This window comes from Meleagris gallopavo, chromosome 1, assembly GCF_905368555.1.
Source record: "Meleagris gallopavo chromosome 1, MGAL_WU_HG_1.1, whole genome shotgun sequence".
In the NCBI taxonomy this organism is placed as follows: domain Eukaryota; kingdom Metazoa; phylum Chordata; class Aves; order Galliformes; family Phasianidae; genus Meleagris; species Meleagris gallopavo.
Genome location: NC_139404.1, coordinates 143,394,270 through 143,418,036, shown reverse-complemented (window position 1 = coordinate 143,418,036; position 23,767 = coordinate 143,394,270). Strand labels below are relative to the sequence as shown.

At 40.2% G+C, this 23,767-nt stretch overlaps 1 protein-coding gene across 1 annotated transcript in view; it reads left to right on the top strand.

The window, feature by feature from the left end:
- The first annotated feature begins 548 nt into the window (after positions 1–548).
- HS6ST3 (heparan sulfate 6-O-sulfotransferase 3) overlaps positions 549–23,767 on the top strand; it is a 281,373-nt gene continuing 258,154 nt past the window's right edge. Inside the window, exon 1 of the mRNA XM_085215627.1 lies at positions 549–1,379. Within this exon, the coding sequence (XP_085071753.1) occupies positions 841–1,379 (539 nt within the window). The 5' untranslated portion in view covers positions 549–840. The remainder of the gene's footprint in view (positions 1,380–23,767) is intronic.

Below are 23,767 nucleotides of genomic sequence, written 5' to 3'. Positions count from 1 at the left end.
AAAGTTGTTCTGGCACTGCCAGATATCTAATTAATCCCTCATTAAATAAAGACATTCCGTGATTAAATACCTTCAGAGCAATCAGCTCCGACCTGAAGCGCTTTGCATGTAAATGCATACTCATCCCGGAGCTGCTCGAGGCTCGTGTGGGATATGAGGCGTTCGTGACAGACTTTGCAAACACGCGGGGAGCTCAGGGCACACAGCTAATTACCAGCAGCGTTCAATCACCGCGCTGCAGGCGCGGGGCCCGTCTATGGCAGAACCGCGGCAGCCCCCGCTAGGCGGGCCGGGACGGGGAGAGCTTCACACCCCACTCACCTGGCGGAGCCTCTCATTGGCTGCCCTTCGCCCCGCCCTCACCGTTTCATTGGCCGGTCCTGCCGCCCCCTCACGCTCTATTGGTCCGCGCCTGATACCTGGAGGGGAGAGAGGAGCGGCTCCCACCTCCCCCTCATTTCCTCACCGCGCGCTCTCATTGGCGATTCACCCGGCGTGCTAGGCCCGCCTATTGGCTACTCCGCCGGCCGCTCACTTCGATTGGTCGGCTGTCGGGCGGCGCCCCGCCCCCCCGGAGATGCTGAGCGGTGCGTTCGGGCCGGAGAGTTGTCAGCGGAGCGGAGTTGAGGGCTGCCGCCGCTCGGCAGCGCGGAGGCGGCTTGCGGTGTCTCGGCCTCTGCCGGCCGAGGCGCGGGAATGGCCGCGTCGGGAGGGCCACGCTGAGCCGAGCGATCCCGCGGGGGCCATGCCACCGGCCGCCGCGGGAGGGGAGCCGGGCGGGACGGCCGCCCCGCCAGCGCCCGGCAGCGCCTGAGCCCGCGCCGTGCCCCGCGCGTCGCCATGGACGAGCGCTTCAACAGGTGGCTGCTGCCGCCGCTGCTGGCGCTGCTCTTCCTGCTCATCGTCTACCAGTACGTGTCGCCCGCCTGCCCCGGCGCCGCCTGCCCCCGCCGCCCGCCCGTCTCGGCCCCCGCCGCCCGCCGCGAGGAGCAGCCGGCGGAGCGGGACGAGGAGGAGGTGGCGGCCGCCGTGCCGCGGCTGGAGCCCAAGTTCCCGTTCGCGCGGGGGGAGCTGTGCCGGAGGGTGCGCTTCGACATGCGGGGCCGCGACGTGATCGTCTTCCTGCACATCCAGAAGACGGGCGGCACCACCTTCGGGCGGCACCTGGTGCGCAACATCCGTCTGGAGCAACCCTGCTACTGCCGCGCCGGGCAGAAGAAGTGCGCCTGCCACCGCCCGGGCGGCGATAAGGACACCTGGCTCTTCTCCCGCTTCTCCACCGGCTGGAGCTGCGGGCTGCACGCCGACTGGACCGAGCTCACCAGCTGCGTGCCCGCCGCCATGGAGCGCCGCGGCTGCGCCGGCAACCGCACGCTCAGGTCAGTGCCGCGCGGCGAGAGCGACCCGGGGGAGCGAACGGCGGAAAAGCCCCCGAATAACTCGGCGAGGCTCGCGTTCCCGCGGGGCTGCTAGCTCTGGGTGCCCTCCTTCCCTTTTGCCGCGTGCGAGGCTTTCGCTTCTCCTCAAACTTCTGATAATCCCCCGCGTGTGCGGCCGCCGCGAAGGGAGCGAAGCGGGTGCCCAGCTTTAAGGCAGGCTTCGTGCGGGGAGCCGCGCTGCTGCTCCGTGGGTGTGCGGCCTCTCTTCGTGTTCTGTCCCGTGCTTCTGTCGGGTCTGGCAACAAGTCTTTGAGTTGGAAATGGAAAAATGGTCGAAAGGCAGAACCTCTGAGTATAGAAAGCTCGAGGTGATGCAGTGGGTTGCGAGCTTTGCTCTGGTTTATTTACCTTTAAGCTTTCCCAGGTGAATGTGAGAGATCCCGTCTTTACTTGTGTGATAGCTCCTGGACGTGTGTGGTAATGAGGAAACAGAGGTGTTCTCCTGAACTTTTACACTGTTAGCAACCATAACTTCAATATATGTAAAATACGTAAGAAAAATCCTACTTCCACTTGTACAGCTTTTCAAATAATATTTCATTTTACCACCCGTCTTAATTTTGAGTCTGAAGACTTGATATTTTCAGAGGCACCGCTGACATATCATTTTGTGTGCAGTGTTGTGGAAACGCATGCAATCCAATGGCATACAGGGGTTCACTTGGCCCCATGCATCAAGAAGGTATCTTCAACTGCTCACCCTCCACCGGCTTATTTGATGTGACTGACAGCAGGCCCTCCTGTATCACAAAGCCAGACACCTCTGGCATTATTCCAGTTAACATAACGTAATGCTGATTGCTGAGGACTTGGACTGGACTTGCAGGGTACAATTAGGACAATTCGTACAATTTATATATTAAAAAAAAATTCAGCTTAGGATAAAACTTTAAAACGTGCTAGCAGGAGAAAAATGCAGTGAATGTCTTGGAGTACAAAATAATTTAGTGGTAACCCTACAGCTTCAAGGAATATTGAATAATTGCAGTGTAAACCAGAGAAGGAAGGATAAAGAGCAGTGATCACAGCAATATCTGAGAGCATGCAGTCTGTCCCTGGCATCCTCTCAACCTCTGCTATGGAAAATATTAGTGTTATTTTGAATCGCAAAGATAGCGGGTGGGAAGTAAAATTGGTAAAATAACAGGTCTTGTACTTTAAAATTAAGAAAAAAATATTAAATTAGGTCAATTTATAACTTTGAGTTGAATTACAAAGGAGGACGTGGGAGTTATTCAGTGGATTGTTAGTAATTTTTCTGCTTGAAAGAAGACAAGTAGGGACACCAGCTACAGCTGACAAGTGTTAATTTTTGTTCTTGTTTGGTTAGTGTGGCATCCTAAGTGAGCTTTCTGGGAGGAAGTCCTGTAAATAAAGTTATATTATTCCAGTGCTTGCTCCTTGTATATTATATGCTGTGCTGGCACCTTTTGCTTCTTATGTTTGCTTACTCCATATAGTCAGTTAGCTTGAGTTCAATTTTTTTCAGTGAGTTTTAAAATGAACCCTGAGGTATGGTTTGTCTCTGTTACGAATGCCTTTGCTGCTGGTAAAGTTGGAGTCAAGCCCAAAATACTTTGCTGGAGGACTGTACTATTAGAGGCATGGATTGAAGGCTTTTTAATGTATGAACTGCAAATTGAGCACAAAGTGTCTGCATGCCTAAAATAAGCAAGAGACCATCATATGAGCTAAAGTAGAACATAGTGATTTTTTTAATTTTTTTTAATTTTTGAAGTTGCATTTCAAAGCTTTTGAGAGTATTTGAGGCATTAGACTTCTTTGAATATCTTTTTTTTTCTTCAATGTTCCAGCTACGGAGTCAGAAAATTAGACTAATTTGGGTAAATATGTGATACTGGATTTTCTTTGTGGGACAGTGGGACAAATCATATTACGTGTTTGATCTCTAGTATAGTACATTTGATGCAATGAGGATGTATCTCTAACTTCTTTTTTTCTTTCATAACAAGGTATAAACTGTTTCAGATCTCAATATATGTAACGTTAACTACAGATATAGATCTGTGCGTTTTGGAAACTTGCTCCTTGCAGTGCTGGTAATAGTAATGTAAGTCAAGAGGAAACAAGTGAGAGCCTCATATAATCTTGTTTGACGTTGTTGAGTATTTTATTTGCTGTTTTCTTATGTTAGATTAAGTCCTATCTTTCAACACAGGTACTTAGAAGAGTTGATAGAAAAACTGTAGTTGGAATTTGTGGGAATGCGGGCTGTGTGGTGGGTAGAGAAGGAATGGAGAATGGCCCTAAGGGTTTCATGAAGTATGTGAAGCACTACCACTCCCTGGATTATTTCTTTTAAAAACAGTGCTCATGAAAGAGATTTTAGACCTGAAATCTCTTTAGACTGTTGAAGGGACTTCAGTAGACAGAAGCTACCATTGTGGATCAGTGACTTTGAACTCCTTCAAGCTCAACCACCAACTTTTAATTTTCATGCCAGTGGACTGTTGTATCTGACGCAATGATGCGATGATACAAAGTGTGTTGTGTCCAGCTGAGGTACTTCCGTATTGTAGTGGAAATGCTAAGTGATGGCCTGAAAGAGTGATTGAGCACGTGGAGAGAAGGCAGGGCCAACCCAGGGTTGCTCAGATGCAAGCAGTGCAGTTGAGTGACTGGAAGCGATAGACCCAGGATCCACCTCTTTCTAGACCTCATTTAAGGGTTGGCAGTGGAAGTAAGGCTATCTCTTGCTGGAGATCCCTAACTACCTGAGGCCTTCTGAAGGTAAGCTGCTCTTTTCCTTCTTTTCTGGGTCTGTGGCTGGTGCATTTGGGCTTATTCTCATTTGCTGTAGCCAAAGACTTTGCCACCCCATTGTTACTGTGGTATTTTCCATCCCATTTATAGCATTACAAGCATGAGAAGCTGTTTACTGACTGCACACTAGATGCTGTTTTAGTTTCTAGCACTGAAGTATAGCTTTCACTTTACAGAAGTTGCTATCTGAATTCTGTGAAGAATATGTAATTGATACAGTTGTAAATTAAGTTATTATTTGCAACTGAAAACTAAAGTAATTATTAGCATAATTAAAGCATTGTGACCTCTCACGAGGATGCGGTGGTGTTCATGGGGAGGTTTCTAATCAGTAAAACTATCCCCACGTTCACTTCAGAGGAAATATATTGCTATACCCAGTGTCTATAACGTGGGTTATTTTCTTTGTCTTTCAAAAATAGCTGTTACAGTATAAAGTAATCGGTGCAGAACTTTGCAGCAGTGTGGAAAGGTGAGTGGCTTTAGGCTGCCTCTTCAGACAATGGAAAAATACAGCTCTGAAAGATCCTAGGTATGACGAAGGCAGAGGCAGTTCTTCTCAGGGTAATGCAACAAAAGGCTGGAATGAGAGTCTAGATGTCCTAGATGAGGAGTGTTCTTTATCCAGGGCTGCAGTCGGTAGTCCAAGATAATTGCCTCTCAGGTTACCAGATAGAATTTGGTGTATGTGATAGGGATTGCTTTTTCTTTCCACTTTATGTATGGTAGACTAAAAGGTGACCTTAAGACTTCTTATTAAGGCACACTTTCTCAATTGTTTGTAATATCATTAATAATTACACATTGTTACTTATTAGAGTTTGATTGAAAGAGGAAGGTAGCACTTGAAAGAATACTTCATTGAAACTGTTGTCTAATTTTCTTATGAAATGGTGAAATTAGTCTAATTCTGTAAACCTTGTGAGCTTTATTATCAGTACAGTAGAGTCTTCTGGAGTATTGATTTTTCATTCATTCACTTGCTTATACTTTCCAATTCTTAGAGTCTGTTTAACTCTGTTACTGTGTGGAAGTATAAACTGCGGTGAACCCACGAGTTACAGAACTGGGAGAGGTAAATAGAAGCCAGCAGATTCCTTTTTCTTCTAATGCAGACATAGTGAGTTTTTTTTGTTTTTCTTTAAGGCTCTAAGAGCATAAGATGGACTCCTTCCTTTGCAGCCGTGGTAACCATGCTCATCACAAAAACGTAAGAGTGCTAATTAAAAATTAGAACTATGCTGAAGGTAATGGGGAGAAGAGATTAAAAAGCTGTAAATGTTACTAGTATTGAACCTGGAGAAAAGCACAGAAATGGTCTACCACACCTTGGTGTCTACTGAAGTGAATGTTAGAACCAATGAGCTCCTATAGGTTTATTTTCCTTCCCTTTCCTAAGTTTAAGGAATAGGAAGGATAAAAACTGCTTTGAGATCCTGCTACTGACGCTGTAGGGTTTTTTTTTTTTCCATGTGTTGGTCACTTCAGAGGAACCTTTGGTAATTCCTTCAGGAGTTTCATTGTCGTCCTTGCTAGAAGGTGGTGCTGTCTTCCCTCCAGTGCTTAATGTGAATTGTTTCTGAGGAACACAGAAGAAAAATGGATCCCTTTCTCTTCATTAACCTACTGGGTACTTTGGTTCATAGGAAGTCCTCTTTCAGCCTTCCCCTCTGAAAAAAATAATCGAATCCCGCTTGTTTTGTATTTCTTGTAGGTCATTTGTTCTGTTTCACTTCTTTGGATTCATGCCAGTTCTTTTCTTGAAATGCAACACTTCAGTGGGGGTACAATTTTTTTTTTTTTCATCTGTATGTATAATATAAAGTGGAGCAGAACAGATTGTTTCATTTATTCTACAAGTTGTCTTTCCGGTTGTACAGTTACACTTGCCTGTTTTGCAGTTGTCTGATATTGGTTGTTCAGCTTGAAATTTAGACATTGCTTGTTTTCTCAAAGACTATTACTTATTTCCCATTGTCTTTTTATATAACTAATAATTTCCATTTAATTGTAGAGTTTTATGCTCATCCCCACTGGATTTTACTCCTTTGCTGCCAGTTTACTTAATTTGCAAAATTGATCTGAGTTATAATTTGTCCTTAGCTTTACATCATGGGTTTATTTAAATCTGTTCTGTATTCAGTGGCTGTGTTGTTGATGTAAACATTGAATAGAATTCAATTCCATTGTAATATACGCTTTGTTTAATTTAACTCTGAGAATTGCTTTCCAGGGAGTTCTTCCCCTGCCCTCTTTCCCCCTCCCCCCCCCCCTTTTTTTTTTTTTTTTCTTTCTAGAACATTGGTTTTCTTTCTTAAGACACTAACAGGAAATATCTACTCATACTATTTTAAAGGCATTGCCTTTTACTTTTATGGTATAAATAACAATTCTACCCGACTTAATTTCTCACTGTGCTTTTCTCCTGTGAGATGGCTGCCGTGCATCCCACCTTCAGGAGAAACAGGCAAATGATTGATGGGAATAAGAATCTCTAGTGTTGAGGTTGGTACAGCTCTAGAAAACCTTTGACCCCAAGCCTTGTCTTGAGATGTCTGAAGCTGCTGCAATAAATCTCAGCAGTGCTTGGGGACTACAAAAATGATGAGAACTCCATGTTTTCTGCTAACTGCTAGTGTTTATGAAAGTTGTTAATACCAATCTGATGAGGAATTATTTTTTGACTTCTTGTAATATAGGCAGACTAAAATCTAGGGAAGGAAAAAATAGAGTGGAACTGTCAGTACCTTCCTCTAGGGCTGTGCAGTGTTGTAAGATGGTAGTTGGTTTAACTCTTGTGTTAATAAGATGCTTAATTTGTTACCTAGCTGCCTGAATTAAAATTTCTAGTACTCTTGATTACTGATACTAAAACTACTTCTTAGTTAGTTTCAGGGGTATGTGTTGTTTTGAAGTCCAATGGGAAAAGTTTTTGTGTAATGTCATCCTGCTGCTAGAGATTAAATCTGTAGACACAGTCATTGGTAACAATAGGGATAAAATTTACTTACTTCGATTTTTCTGAGACTGCTTTGAGGAGAAGAGAAGGGGGGAATCTGCCACCTTAGCTTTAGTGATCACAAAAACTAAATGAAAAGGGTAAAGAACCATTTTAACTGAATGATTTCTCCCCTCAGGTGTGCTGGCAGTTTTCATATGTTGCCTTCAAAGTCAGTAACAGGAAAGCATTTCCTCTTGGAGCTTGGTGCAGCAGTGATAGTGAATTGAGCTCCAAGCATAAAGACTTTGCTGCTCTCTGTTCAGCATGAGACCTGATAAGAGCAAGGGAACCTGTATTCTTTAAAGTATCTAGCATTCAGTATGCTGCTTGCTCTCTGGAAATATTTGCAGCCCAAACTTAGACTAAGTTCTTGATTAAACATTAGGCTAAATTGATTGTTTTAATGTTCTGAGTTGCCTTACAAGGTATCTTAAAGTCCTTTCAATGTTCTGTTATTGCTGAACAAGGTTTTTAAATACTGTCAAGGAAGCTGATTGGACAGCCTATCTGGACATGACCACTAATTAAAAGAGAAAAAGAGATTAACAACGAAACACATCTTGAACAAAGCTGAGATAGGTGTTGATCTTTCTGAAAACATTCTAGAATGGCAATGTTGATAATTCTTGAAACACCTGTGGTCTCTTACGTGAGCAGTGCTTAGGATCTTGGAAATGACTAAATGGTATGAAGTGTGTTGTGTTCTTGCAGTCTTCAAGCTCAGAGGGCTGTGGTTGCTCTGCTACTGAAGCAGAGTTTCATATTTTCTATGAATACATAGCTATTGTGCAAGAATGAAATCATTTAAGGAAAATAGCGAAGAACTGAAGAAACAAACCATGATATTCATAATTAACTTGATGCTTTGCTACCTGATTCTGTGAAATAATGTGATACTTCTAGGAAGGGTTGCATGTGGCTTCAGGTGCTGTTTGGTGCTTTTCAGGATGTTAGAGTACTTGGAGGTGCTGACCTCCCTTCAGAGACCAGTTACATCTGGTAAATAAGTAAACTAGAAACTCAAGCGTGAAAGAAAGAGGCATACTTCACATGCTTCACTCCTCCAGAATACCCAAGAAGAGGTAAGAAACCTGTTCAGTGTAAGCTGGAAAAGTTAGGAAGCATTGCAGAAAACAGTGTGACAATATATGAATTAAACTAATAAAGGAATTGGAAACATTAGCTGAATGAAATGCAAATAAACTACCAACTCAGCAAGGATGCAAATTGCTAGTTTGTCATCTGGGTGTGGGAGTAGTTTCTTCCAAGTCCTTTGGCTAAATTGTCAAGAGTTTGATAAATGGTCAACTGTGTGACTATAGAAGCTGAAAAAATACTTCATTCTCTTCAGCAACAATCTTCAATGGTATCACAACTGGAATTAAAAATTATTGCCTTGGAAATGTAAACTGGGGAGTTCAAGAGTACTCTTGTGAAAGAAGCCAAATTTCATTGAATTGGAAGGAACTTTTGTGGTAAATCTGGATATATGGTATATAATAGGTATGTCATATATTTTGCTGAAGTAATTACAAATTTAAAGAAATGTAACAGAATATTTTAAGTTGTAAATTTTGTAAGAAATAGTAGTAGGCAGTATGGAGCTATTCCTCTGTCAGCTGATCACTCATAAAAGCTGAACTCGTGTAGATCAATTCAGATTAAGTGCCTTTAGGAGTTAAATCACTTGAGAAATTGGTTGGATGTTTTCTCCAGAACTAATGAATCATAAAAGCCTCCTGAAGGGGAGGTATAGTCATCTCAACATAGTGTCACATGTTGACTGTATAAATGTTGTGTATTGTTATTCAAACTTCACTGAACAGTGGAGGAAATATTCAATAAAACAGAACACTGTTTCTGAGTTGCACATCCTTCTTGAGGAGGAAGAGCCCCTACTTTCTTCACTGTAGGCAGTTGTAAAAGTGGCTTGTAGTGTATCTAACATTCTATGTATGCTAGTTTATCCAAATTGCATCATTCTGATAGTTCAAGAACATGTCAAGAATTCTCATGGAAACAAAGTATGGGTAGACATATGCAATATATTCCCAGGATGATGGATTTTTTTTTATTGACAGTAATGAATAAACTGTAGACTTATCGCACGTACACTAAAATATAGGATATGCAAACAGTTTAATTTTCAATGTTATGATCATCCTAATCAGTTCTGGGATTATAATGAACTAAGGTTTGCAAAAGTTTTTTTTCCAGTTCTCATATGAGGTGTAACAGTATTAATGGACAGACAAACCTTGGTGAGTCTTAGACTTCCATTTTTAGAACTTAGGCAAATTCGAATGCATGTGAATAAAACTTCAGAGGTAGTAATGCAGGAAAAAGAGTACATTTTTCTTTAACTAAGTAACATATTTCTATTGTTATTCTAGCACTGGCTTTTGTTTAGGTGGCACATAAACTTATATCTCACTTTGTATATTTTCACACTCAAAAGTAGGTATCTGCAATTCTTGACTTCATTTCCATGTATTTGCATACAGACTACAGCTGAGAATTTGGGGATGAGTGGAATAGCAACTGATTGTGTTGGCTGAGGAATTCCTAAGAGTAGGAGGTGAAGTAAAGAGGAGCATAGAAATCAGCTGCGAGCATGAAATAAGGGCTGAGGCTGAAAGATACCAGAGATGAGCTGGGAGCAGAAATACAGCTACAGTCTTGCAAGGTGAAGAAATAATAGGATATCTTGAGCCTTGTGTGTCCTTTCCAACTCACCAAGTCCAACTTTTGGCTTCACGTAGAACTACCTGAAATGCTTAGGTTTTTTCCAAATATTTGAGGAAAAAAAAAAAAAGGCATAGCAAAACTATTGCCACTAACACTGCAATTAGATGTGCAGCAGGCCAACCTTAGCAAGGAACAGCTACTGTCCTTACCCTACTGCATCCTGCTTTCTACTGTCCTGGGCCTGTAGTCTAAAACTATCTTTGAGTGCCCAGCCCTTCACATCAGGCTCATTTGTCCTACTGATTCAGGGCCGTGACATTGAGAGACAATGCTTAGGAAGCAGAAACCAATCGTTTTAGTAGACATAAATGGTATGAACAGCATAAACTGGTCCAGAATCATAGAATGTCTTGGGTTGGAAGGGACTTCAAGGATCATTAGGTTCTAACCCCTCTGTGACAATACTAGATCAGATTGCCCAGGGCCCCATCCTTGAACACCTCCAAGGGTGGGGCACCTACAACCTCTTTGGGCAGCCTGTTCCAGCGCCTCATCACTCTCTCAGTAAAAAAAAAAAACAAAAACAAAAAACTTCTCCTAACATCTAATCTAAATCTCCCTTCCTTCAGTTTAAAACCATTTCCCCTTGTCCTATCACTGTCTACCTGTGTACAAAGTTGATTTCCCTCATGTTTATGAACTCCTTTTAAATATTGAAAGGCTGCAATGAAGTTCCCCACAGCTTTCTCTTTCCCACTGGCCTCTCCCCCAGGTCTTCCTTCTTTCCTTTCTTATAAATGGGAGTGATAATTGTCTTTTTGCAGTCCCTGAGGACTTTGCCTGACACCATGTCTGTTCAAATAAGATGGAGAGCAGCTCAGCAACCATATCAGCCAGCTCCCTTAGAACCTTGGGATGTGTGTCATCTGGACCCGTGGACTTGTACACATTCAGTCTCACAAGTTGCTCTCAGACTTGCTCTGCTCTTACAGTAGAGTGATGTATGCTCCCCCACTTCCCATCTAGAGGTTCAGGGATGCCTGAATCCTGCTGCAGAATCCGGGCAAGGAAGGATCACAGGTATGTAATGTGGAAGCTTGTGTGTTTTGTTTTTTTTTATTTCCAAATAAAACTTGGTGTATAGTCTAGAGCTCACCTTCCGATTTTCTATACTTGGCTGGGAGAGAAAGACCTAGATATAATGAAGTACTTTAAGAACTAGCTAGTTTGAGCTTCTGTCCTACAGTCTTCCACATCCCCTGCCGTCCCTCTCTCCCCTCCTGGTTCATCAAGTCAGGTAAGTGTTTTAGTATGAGAACCAAATGTTAAATTAGGCATTCCAGCTCTTATACTGTAAATCCACATAGTGTAGTTGTCATGTAATTTTTTCATCCATTAACTATACCTCCAGTTTTAGTTATGGGATTAGGACCATTAGCTTCCAAGAGGTTTCAAACACGAATGACCTCTTACTGTTGAAACCCTGGCAGAAGAGCCTTTGTCAAGTTCAAGCCATATCTTTTCTGTTGTTGATTTAACAAGGTTTAGACAAGAACAATAACTCCATGAAATTATTCTGTTTTTCTTTGCTACTAGTTACTTTTATTTATTGCAGAATTATTTAAGTAGAATGGGATCTTTGTCAGCCATTGAGCCCAATTCCCTGCTCAGAAGTAGAACTTGGAGCAGGTTGCTTTGGGCCTTGCCCACAGGGTTTGAATCTATGGAGGAAACTACAGTGTTTCTGAGCAATATCTTACAGTGACCACCTGTAGAAGGAAAGTGCTTGCCTTTTCACCTAGCTGAAATTTCCTGTTTTCTGACTTATGTTTTGAGTGTGTGGTTGAGGATCTTAGGGACATGGTTTAGTAGTGGACATGGTAGTGCTTGTTGATGGTTGGATTTGGTGTTCTTATGGGTCTTTTCCAAACTGTATGATTCAGAGGCCCCATTCCTGGAGGCATTGAAGGCCAGATTGGATGTGGCTCTGGGCAGCCTGGTTTGGTGGTTGGTGACCCTGCACATAGCAGGGGGGTTGAATCTAGATGATCATTGTGGTCCTTTTCAACCATTCTATGATTCTGTGAGGTGTTGGTTTCCTCTTGTTTGTATCTCTGAAGAGCACGTAGAGTAACTGAACGTAGCTTTTTCTTAAAGTGCTCTGGTCCTCTGTAACATGTCATTTTTTTCAGCAAAGTCTTTGTTTTGTTCTCTTGTCACCCACATCTGCACTCTAAAGCTGGCAGGTCAGTGAGCATGTAAATGCACACTGCCTTGTTTTGTAGCCCTGCCTCTAACATCTGCAGATTATTTCACATTAGTCTATATCTCTTTTTCTTTTGATTAAATTATCAGATACCTGATAATATGATAAAGAATCCTATTGTGATATGGGTCAGTAGCAAGTATCTAAACGGCTGCTGGGCATTGCTATAGAGTAATAGTAAAACTGATGGACGGCATCTGACAAACAGATTGACTGAGAAGCTTAACTGCAGCCACACAGAACTGCAGCTTGGATTAGGAGATTAGTTGGAATGGTAGACTTTTATCACTCTTGTTTCATGCTCCATTGTTTGTATTTCAATCCATTATGAGATTTTTTTCCAAAGAAAATATTTAAAATAAATAAAATGAATTAGGAAGTGTTCGTAGTAAGCACCATATTGTAGTTACACTGATATTTTAAATAAAATCGTGTGTACTTTCAGGAGCTAAATTTTAGCACTGTGACCAGAGGTTTTTCATTTTCTTGTGTGTGAGTAGGTAAGAAAAGAGTTCAAAAGCACATAGGATAATAAAGATACCTTTTCCACAATTATATGTTTTAGTACTCCCACACCCCTAGGAGAAGGACTTGCTGTTTCCTATGTTTCCAGGGTTATGTCTTACACTTGTGATTTAACTTCTTGTCAGCCTATCTTTATCCATTCTCACACATTGCTGCTCCCCCGATTTTGCTTGCTCTTCTGCTTTTGTCTTATGTGCTTTTCTTGTTCACAGTGTACTTGCTTGCTTTGTGTGTACAATGAGCAGGCTGAAGGGGTGCTTGTCTCTGTTACGCTTGTTTGGCAAACTGCAGGCTTGAATTGTTCAGTTCTGAGCTTCTCTGACCTGCTGAAGTTCAATGGGGCTCTGGGAGTTTTAGCTCTTTGGTCTGAGACTGAATGAGGGCTAACTGAATTTACTACTTTAATCTGCCCTAACTTCTTTGTTTTATTGTTTTCTCTGTTCCTAGCAGTACACAAAAGCTGATAAGGAGAAATAACTGCTCTTCTCTCTGCCTGAAACATATTCTCTGTAACTCTGTTTCTATCTGCTTCCTGAAGCTGCTACTCAGTTTTTATAACTGTTTCTCTTAGATTTGTATTCAGTTTATCTAAGGAGAAGAATATTAAATAATTGGAAATAGTCTCTATGGCGTATGCCTCATTGTTCTACTTTCATGATGTCTTGGAGAAGAAGGTATTTAAGATTGGCATTGATAGTTATTGTGCTTTACTATCAACTGTTGGTCAGCAGTACTGAAATCTCTGCTCTATAGGGTGACCCCTATAGAGTAAAGAAAAGCTTCTTTACAGAAAGGATTGTTAAGCACTGGAACAGGCTTCCCAGGGAGGTAGTTGAGTCACCATCCCTGGATGTGCTTAAAAACCACGCGGATGTGATGCTCAGGAACATGATTTAGCGGAGGGTTGTTAGAGTTAGGGTACTGTAGTTGGGTTGTGGTTGGGCTCGATGATCTTTAAGGTCTTTTCCAACCTGAGCGATTCTATGATTCTAGGGGAGCTTTTTTCAAAATATTACCTCTCTTCTGGCCTTATAGTATATTGCAACCTTCATAGCCACTACCTTCATTCACCTTTCCTGCAGATGAAGGAAGGTTGATGGGTCCCAGCTCTTTCCCCGTCTCATAGAAGGGAAAAAAGGAAGACTGCTAATGCCCCTGGAGCCCAGCAGAATAAGGTGGTGGTTTGATGAGACTAGGAAGTTATGAAGTGAAGAAGTTATCTGTAAGTAGGGTAGGAGATAATCCTGGGGTACACAGAGGGAAACATGATCTCATGATAGAGACAAAAGGCAAAAGAAATCAAAATAGTACATCTGTGTTTGCATCAAAACACCAGAATATGCAGAGCTCTATCAAGTGAATTTTCATTAGCTGTTTTGGCCGGGCAGTGTTTTGTTTAGTCTTGGTCTCAAATACTTGAGAGCTAAATTTAAGCAGTTAGTTTACATCTTTTTTGTTATCTCTTAATAGGTTTTTGTTTTGTTTGGTTTTTTTTGCTTCATGCTTCTTGAATTCATGTTGACCATCTGACTTTCTTTTTCTGCAGTTATAAGTTAAGAAAAAACAGCAGTTCATTAAAAATGGTAAATGTTTAATTCCAAGACCTGGAGCCCTAAGAGCAACATGGTATATAGATGCATAGAAGCTGCCTTTATCATCTGGTCATTCTCCTCTCCTTCTTTGTTTTTGAAGTCCTTTCATTTCTTCTGGCTTCTCAGTTGTATTGCTCCCTAGTCAGCATGGTGGTGGTGGCTGTGGTTGATTGATGTGGAGACTCAAGTGCTAGGCAGTTAATGAGTACTAGGTAATTAATGAGTATTTCATGGAGCAGTTAGTCAGCAAACCTGAAGAGGGAGAAAGTTTTTTGCTCTGTAGTTCTGACCACTGTGTGCAGTATGTGGTTCAAAGTATGTGTGATAAATAGTTGTTCTGTAAAATATATTTATGACTCTTACAAGAACAAACATGTTTTCTCCCGTCTGAAAATCTTTTTTTTTTTTTTTTTTTTAATAGAAACTACTTAAAAATTGAGAAGAATTTATAAAAGTAAAATCCTTGTGAGTGACATGGGAACTACAAAGGTGCTGTATGGGAGTTCTGAAGCAAATGCACCTATCGAACTGAGGTGGGCATAGCATCATAAACAGGAGGTAGAACACAAAGCTGTTCAGTTTTTTAAAGGTCAAATTTGTCTGCAAGAGCAAAGTTGGAAGGATCATAAATTCTGGCAGGGTATAGTAAAAATGCAGTGCAACTAAGGAAGATGTTTGAGGAAAAACTTTCAGAAGGTATAAATTGCACTTTTTTGAAATACTCTTGGAATGTGAAACCTGCTAGGAAATGTATAGGGCTAATAGATATCTCTCCTTCAGTGATCTGGAAATAAAGCTCAAGAAGTTACAGTTTTACCACTTGCATTTGTATTCATCTTCGAGCTTTGAAGAAGTTCTGGATCTTTCTTCAAATTGAAGAGTTGGTAGAGGCAATTACTGAACAAGGTGTGTGTTTTATTTTTTTTGACATGAACCAGATGGTATTTAAAGGCACCACTTACCACAACCAGATGGCATTTAAAGAAGCTCAAGAATTAAACAACCGAACTACTTCATGTGGATGTGACTTTCTATTAAAGCTTGGTATTTGGAAAACTCGAAAGTAGTTTTTAAAAAGAGCCCTATTGCTTACTAGTAAGCTTAACATCTGCAAAGGGGAAAACTAGGAGAAAGTACTGTAGGGAATGGAATTATAGTCACCTAATATGGCACAGTGGGAGATCCAAGTGACTTTTGAAATATGAAACTGTGCCTCAGTTGTCATGTAGGAGGATTTCTGAAAAGATTAAGAAAAAATGTTACAAGGAAGGTCTGGTGATTGTAGTCTGCTTGAGTTGCCAAGGGCATTCAACAAGATGTTGTTGGTTTGTTGTTTTTTTGGTTTTTTTTTTTTTTTTAAAGGCTCTGTGGGACGCTTACTTGCTACCAAATAAGAAGGAAGGTCTTGTCTTGGGTGTAGGAATAGTCCTCCTGTGTTTTATTTTTAGTATGTTCACTTTTTTATTTTCTAAAATGCTGACAAAAGAAAAGGGATATCATCCAGAAAGAAAATGAGTACTAAGATAGTGATACTGTGGATTGTCAAGAAAAAGCTGACTGTGAGGACTTGTGGTAGGACTTTATTAGGTAAGTCATTGCTAAAATGACAGTTGGCATTCTTAGTCGATAAGCATGTAGTGATGCATACAAAATCCAAGTTTTTCCTTGTGCAGTATGAACTTTGAGATGACATCATACTTCTCTTCAAGAAAGACAGCAAGGAAGATTCAAAGAGCTGCAGGTTAGTCAGTCTCGTATCCATACCTGGAAAGGTGACTGAGCAAATTTCCCTGAAGCCACTTCCAACCATGTGAAGAATCAGAAATGGGAACAGCCAGTACAGAGTAGCAAGCTGTGATGAACCAACCCCACTGTCTTCTGCAATGAGAGGACTGGCTATGAAGGCCAGTGGGTTGATCTTAACGAGGACTAAATCAAGCTCTTCCCTAGTGGCATTTGAGCAATATGAATGAGATATGGACTAGACAGTAGGATAAGATGATGAATGGAACTGTTGCTCTCCAAGTGGATGTGAGCAACCATAGAAGGCCATGTGGTAGCTGGTTGTGGTGTCACTGAAGAAATAACACTGGGATCAATGCTTTTTAAAGGTCTATATTTATGACCTGGATGATGTAATGGAAGTTCATGGGTAAGTGGAAAATGGGAACAAGAATTAATTCCAAGCAGGAGTGTGTAGACAAGTCACTTCTAGGCTTTTGGATACATGTAGTGGTAGAATTTAGTGAATGGCAGAGGTGGTCTATGCAGATGGAAGTCAGCTACTTCTTCACTGGCATGTCTTTCAAGTGCCTCTGAAGCATAGGATGACATGACATTGCTAGCCACATGATGCAGTGATTCATTACTCACTACATCATTACAAGTTAGGCTCTAGGTCGTATGTGTACAGCCCTGGACAGTTAGTAATGCTTCCCCACAAGATTATACACTTTTTAACATTGTGATGCATAGTAATATTTTTCATGGATTCATTTCACGTAGCTTGATTGCTAACCATGTAGGTGACAACAGAATGCTGTGGAGAGGAGGGAGTAGTGCAGTGTTAACTCCTCCTTTTGTGTCTGCCACATACACTCAGCTGAATGGCAACTGGTGTGTGTCACATGTTACAGGTGCTTGTGCTTCCTGGCAAAGTGCAATGATTGCTGATAATATTTCAATCTACCCACTTGTGTGTGCCTTTGAAAATGTGTAATATTTGTTATTAAGCAGACTTGTACGTTATATTTAATAATTAACTTGGGCTTGTGTTATTTTGTAAAATAACAAGATAGTAAGTTAAGACATACATTATTTTTTTTTTTTCACTAAAACAAGGTCAAATTTGCCACTTAGTTTTTATTGCTCTCTTTTTTGTTTTAATAAAAATATTGAAAAGTTTTGTTACTTATATACATTAACTATATTATCTATCTTATATGCAGCCCAAGAAAATTCCTCTTCATTCCGTGCAGCATAGGCAAGCCAGAAGGTTGAATATCCGTGCTCTAGGTGCTTTGTGAGGCCAGAGACTAACTTTGAGAGCTTACTTTGATTATTTCCTGCTTTGGTTTAAATGCAGAACATCTATAGGACTATAGTTTCAGGAGGGCATGAGTGAAGATCAGTAGAAAAAGAATATGCGATGCACTGAGCGGGGAAGGGGAACAGGAGAAGGGTAGAGTCTGTATCTAGAATAGCCTGTAAGTATATATGTGGCTCAGCAGTGACGTTGAATAGAAGTAGCTGGAGGTTTTAAGAGTTTTGAAAACTGGCTGTAACTTTTTTTACATTTTCATATCCAAATTGAACTGCCATCTATCGAACACAGAACTTTTTTTTAAACTCACAGTGATGAGCTTAGTGTATTTTTTCTCACTTCAAAAATAATGCAAATCCTAAAACTCTTAGCAGTTGACCATCCAAGATTTGAGCATTCAAAGAAGACTCCTTTCTAGTACAGCACTCCTTTTGAGAATCATTGATACAGAAATAGTTTACAAGGATTTCACTGCTGTTACTTTAAACTTTTTGAAATAAATGCAAACTCCTGAGGAAAGAAGACATGTTAGGGCAAATTGTAATTCTTTCACACCTTACAGATACTTTGTCACATCAGTTTCAAGTGTCTTGGTTGTGGTTGCCCATGTAGCACTCAAACTCAGTTTTATGCAGACACTTGCATTGCAATGAATGGATTTTTAATCCCACTAAATCAAAATAGTCATTATGGAATACAGTAAACTTTGAGTGAAATTTCTGTGAGCTGTATGTATATGTACCTTTTAATCCCTTCCATTATTTTTTGGTTTGATGAGATGTTGGTATGAAAAGTACTTGCACGTGAGATGTGCTTAGATACATCTGCCATGGTAAATCCTATTCATCTGAAGTTCTGAATCTGCAAATTCTGACAGCTTTTTATTCAGTGGTACAGCTGTTAGCAAACGTATCTATGATAGCAATGCTTAGAAATATTACCTTTGAGTTCTTAATGATGTATAAAGCAAAGAAATCCTTTACCTTCTTTTGGCACTTTTAAGATAAAATGCACTGGCTCGTGAAACTGTAATTTTAAATCTTCAACTATGAAGCTTTTTAAAGAAATGATGGGATCTTTTCCGGAAATGCTGTACAATCTTCTAGGACCTTGAATCAGACAGTATATATTGGCGGAATTATTTCTTCTATGCATTGCCATCTCCATTTTAATATTGAGCATACCAAACTTTGAAATCCCTGAAACTAAAGACTTTATGATAATGCATAATGTATCTGACCAGGATTTAAAAAAATACATGAAAACCTCAGAATGAGGGAGAATCGTTTATAAGGCTGGAAAACAAATCTCATGCTTGCTTTATGTGCTATGCAAGTGTGTTGGCTTTTCCTTAGTCTTTCTTTTTTTCTTTTCCCTTCAAATCCAGCTCATTTTCCCCTCTCCCAGTGGTTGCTCAGTTTAAGTTAATCTGCATTTTCCATATCCTTGCTCAATCACCTTTTGAGGCTTGATTGCAGTTGTGCTTTTGGAAGTTGTCAAGAACACTGTCAGCGCTAACTGCTCCAGAGCTTCCCTCCTTGCTGACTTTTCCTTTCTGTCACTTGTGTGCTTGTTTTCTGCCTTCCTAAGTCTGCTCAATGTGTAGGGAAGAAATCCTTTTTTTTTTTTTTTTTTATCTCTTCCAACTCATTCTATACATCACAACATACCAGTATTGGTACTTTTTTTTTTTTTTTTTTTTCTGTTGAAAGTAGGTCAAGACTGATTTTTTGGCCCAGTTTAAAATAAAAATAGATTATTTTCACTGTTAGGTAAAGATGACTGATTATTCATAGTGTACAGAATGGAGTGGGGGTAAGAGGACAAAGCAATTCTCTGCAGTTACATCCACCTACTACAGCTTTATGTATTTTGATGCGACTATAAGATAGATTTCCAGAGTTTTTTTCCTTGTGTTGTTTGTTACTGTTTCTTTTTAAGTTAAATTGCTGGCAAGAGAAGAGCAGGGGAGAAGAGCAGGTAGAGCTGGAGTGACAGTACAAGGTTTCCTTCTGAATCCTAGGAACTTACATGAAAAATTCCTTGCTTTATTTCCTTTTTTTTTTTTTTGCCCCCCCACTGTAACATATGATTGGTTTGGATGTAAATAGCTAGGATATAATTGCATTGCAAAGTCTTCTTATTTAATGTGAATGGAAATAAATTTTATATCTGCATTCATACCTGATGGTTTGAATGTCTAATGCCTCCACTGATTGCAATAATTTATCTTCTAAACTGCTCAAAGAATTTTGATAAAATCTACAATTAACTGATAAGTCTAGAGAAGACAAACTTTATTACATCCTAATCTATTTATGCAAAAACTGCATGTGCCTCTGCCATTCGGTTACGTACGCTGTGCAGTTGTATAAAATAATGTATCTTGTATTTACATCTTCTGGCTGTTGGGAGAAAATGAAAGAGGAAGCAGTTCCTCAGAGGTTTGTCAGCAGCATCTGATTTCAGAGGATGGAATGCTCATCTGTGTCTTTCCATATGCCCATGTTGCTATTGAGAAATAGTAATTAATGGAGAGGTCAAATCACTGAGCAATCTTAACTACTTTATGGCTTGCTGCCACTTTCTTATCTGTGTTTGATATTGTCTCACATACTTAGCTAGCATGATTTGTTCCAGAGAAATTTATAATTTATGCTGTGAAGGTTCAAAGTTGCCTGTGAGATCTTCACCAGTAATACCAGGGGGAGGAAACTCTTCTGAAACAAAGAAATGTAGAGGATTGCTGTCAATCAGTTTCTTTGATAAGGCACTAAGTTTACTCACCTTCTAATAGAAATCTTTATACAAAGACCCCAAAATAATGTCAGTCAAAATAATTTGCCTCTTACTTTCAAGATTGGTTTATTCTTCTGTTCTTAAACTCTCAACAATTTCAGTGACACCACAGAAAGGACTTTGTCTTTTCAACCTAGGACCTGATATCACATAGGGTCAACTTCTTCAAACCTGTGCTTTATCAATCAGATGATTTGACAGAAATCTTCTTCTAGTGGGTAATGAGCTAATTGTAAGCTTGCACAGTTCTGTGTTTTAATTTAACTGCTGTGGGGAGAGCCTAGCTAGAAACTGACTGTGTTGAGCTGCTGCTAGCACCTCATTTAAGTGAATAGTGATCCACTCTTCACTGGCTCGTACATGCTATCATACAGCATGATAATGTTTGGATAACTGAGGGGTTGATTCATTACAGGGCTGTGCAGTCATCCAAGGGAAAAGGCTTGAGAGGTGGGCTGAAGAGAATTGTGGAATCCTAGAATCACAGAATGGTTTGGGTTTGAAGGGACCTCAAAGATGATCTACTTGCAGCCCCCTTCTGTGGGCAGGCTTGTCAGCCAGTAGATCAGACTGCCTAGGAATTTCAACAAGTAGAGGTGTGAAGTCTTGCACCTATGGACTAACAGTGTAGGCACAAGGCATGCTAGGGGCCACTCAGCTGGAAAGGAGCCTGGCGGAAAAGGACCTGAGGGATCTCTGTGGACACCAAACTGAACGTGAGTCAGCAATGTGCCCTAGCTACCTAGAAGGCTAACTGTATCCTGGGCTGCCTCAGACAAAGTATTTTGAGTATCACCAGCAGATCTAGTGAGGTGGTCCTTTCCCTCTACTCAGCACTGGTGAGGCTGCACCTGGAGTACTGAATTCCGGTCTGGATCATACTGCCAGGAGTCCAAAGGAAGGCTGCCAAGATGATCAGAGGACCAGAGCACCTCTCCTATTAGGAGAGGCTGAGAGAGATGGAACTGTTCATCTTAGAGAGGAGAGGGGAATCTCATCGATATCTAAGGATTTCAATAGTGTCTATAAGTACCTGAAGAGAGGGTGTGGAGAAGATGAAGTCAGGCTTTTTTCAGTTGTGTCTAGTGACAGAACAAGAGACAGTGGGCTCACAGTAAAGTTTGTGTCTACCAAGAACAATCTTTATGACTGTAGTAACATCACAGAGATCGACTACCCTCCCTCTAGTAAGGAAATTTCAGTAAGTAACAAACACCATGAGCAGTCAGAGAGCTTTGTCCTTTTTTGTTGCATTGAAAAGTGCAATAATAATCTGTTCAGGAGTGCTGTAAATTTCATGTGGTTTGTTTCAATGTGTAATTTCAGGCTTTAAGTCTTTTTTTTTTTTTTTAAATCTCACATTTGTAAAAAAAAAAAAAAAAAAAAAAGTTCTTCTAGAAGGACATAGCTGCAAATCCACAGGAAATCTTTTAACATTTTAAAAGATTTTTGAAAAGTGTGTAAACTACCTCAATTTACAGTGATGTTTGCAAGCTACTACTCAAAGATCTAGTTGATTTACAATAGCAGTAATTGTTTTCGTGCTAGGGACAATCTTAGAAAATTTACTTGATCAGTTTTGTAAAGTCTCAGCTATCGAATCACTTTTTTGTCTGTTCTTTGTTGCTAGATATTATTTATGGAAAGGAACAAGAAGTAAATCAGTTCAGATACTAGGTAGTGACATTTTCTGTAATTTTTAAAGAAAATAAAAGAAACAATATATTGAATGAGATTGAAATTTTTTCAAAATGCAGAGTGAACTAATGTTCATGGAAATTGACTCTTTCGTCCCCCAAAGACAAAAGACAAAATAGCATTATATTTTCAAGAGCTAACAGTTTTCCATCCAGATGTGCCTAGACATGAGCAGACATCTTCAGATTGGCACTGAAGTCAGGAAGATGATTTTATTGAGGACTAGGATTGTGGGTGAAGACTTTGGAGCCCTTAAAAATCAGTACTGATATGCAAAGCTCCTGAAATGCTCATACTTGGGGTTATTTTTTTATTATTTATTTATTTATTATATATGTTTGTTTGTCATTCAAGGCCAGGCTGGATGGGACTGTGAGCAACCTGGTCTAGTGGGAGGTGTCCCTGCCTTTAGCAGGGGGTTGAAACTGGATGATCTTAAAGGTCTTTTCCAACCCAAACCATTCTGTGATTCTGTGAAGCCAAGTTTATGATACATGCATGTTTTGATGACTAAATGTCAATTATGCTTTGGATGCGTAGACTTAAAAGGATTTGAATGTACTTGGCTTTCACTTGGAGTAAATCTGGTACACTGGTACACTGTTGATGGTATGTGTTAGTCATAACTTTGTCTAAGTGTAAGGGCAGTTGTGGGATGGAGAGGGGACAGCAGAATATGCACAGGTGTGGGGGACGAGAGACACTGAACAAAAGAGAAGGAAGAAAGTGATAGAAAATAAATATTTATATAAAACACCAGGAGTAAGAATGTATGAAGTCTAAGCCAAATGTGTAATGTTGTGAAGAACACGTTTTGTAAAAAACAAACAAGCAAACAAAAAAAACCTGCTAACATCTAAGTCTAAGGGAACTCAGTTTTCTAAGCTGAGGACAGGAAACAGTTATATAACCATTGTGTTTAGAGTCTTTTTAGGTGTTTTTTTTTTTTTTTTTTTTGAGATACCTGACCTATCCCTACTGGATGGTTCTAGTACACTAGGTACTTGAAGCTGGTTGGCAGATGAAATGCAGGAGGGGATTTCTTAGGTGACCTATGGTATTTTAGAGCAACTTCAGAGTTTAGAGTACTGGAGTCTGGTGGGGGAGAAGCTTATAATAGAAAGCTTGAAGTCAAACTAGTTGTCTGCATTTAGACTGAATCATATTTGACCCTGGATGTCTTCTAGGAATTACTGGAGTGAGTAAAAGCACCTTTGCCTGTATGCCCACTGAACAAGCTGTCCAAGTCCACTTTTAAAGTGGACTTAAATATCACAGAAGTATGAATGTATGCAGGCAGAGGAATAATTATTCTTTTCCATTACCCCAGAATTGCCTTAGTGGATTTTCTAGGACTGTATTAATTTCTATTTTGCATATATGATACATTTAATATTAAAATTTCATTTCAGTGTCATATCACACATCTAAGATGTTGTAATTTAGTGATAGACAAAAACACTGTAGCACCAGAGAACAAAATTCAGACTAGGAAGTCTTTTGTAGATTTCCTGGTGGGTTTTGTTTTGTTTTGGGAATGTCAAAATAGCCAGAAGGAAAGAAACAGCTTAAGAAACAATATTGTATGCTTCAACATTCTGAAATCAGTTTACCTTGTGCTTTACCAGTGGAGGCTGCATCTGTCTCTCTGCAGAAATGCAGGCACATTTACTTTGGTTTTGTACACATTAAGTACATAAATGTTCCTCAGGCAAAACCCTTGTTTTTCATTACTGCTTGATCATTAAGATAGCGTGAACGTTTGCACTTATACCTTACTTGAAGGCTAGGACAGTTGAACAGAACTTTAGTAACATACTCTTCTTGCAAATTACATTTGAGGATCTTTAAAACTGAAGTATAACATGTCAGAAATAAAATGGATTAATATGCTGCTCAGTATTTAATGTATCCTACTTTCACAGTAATATA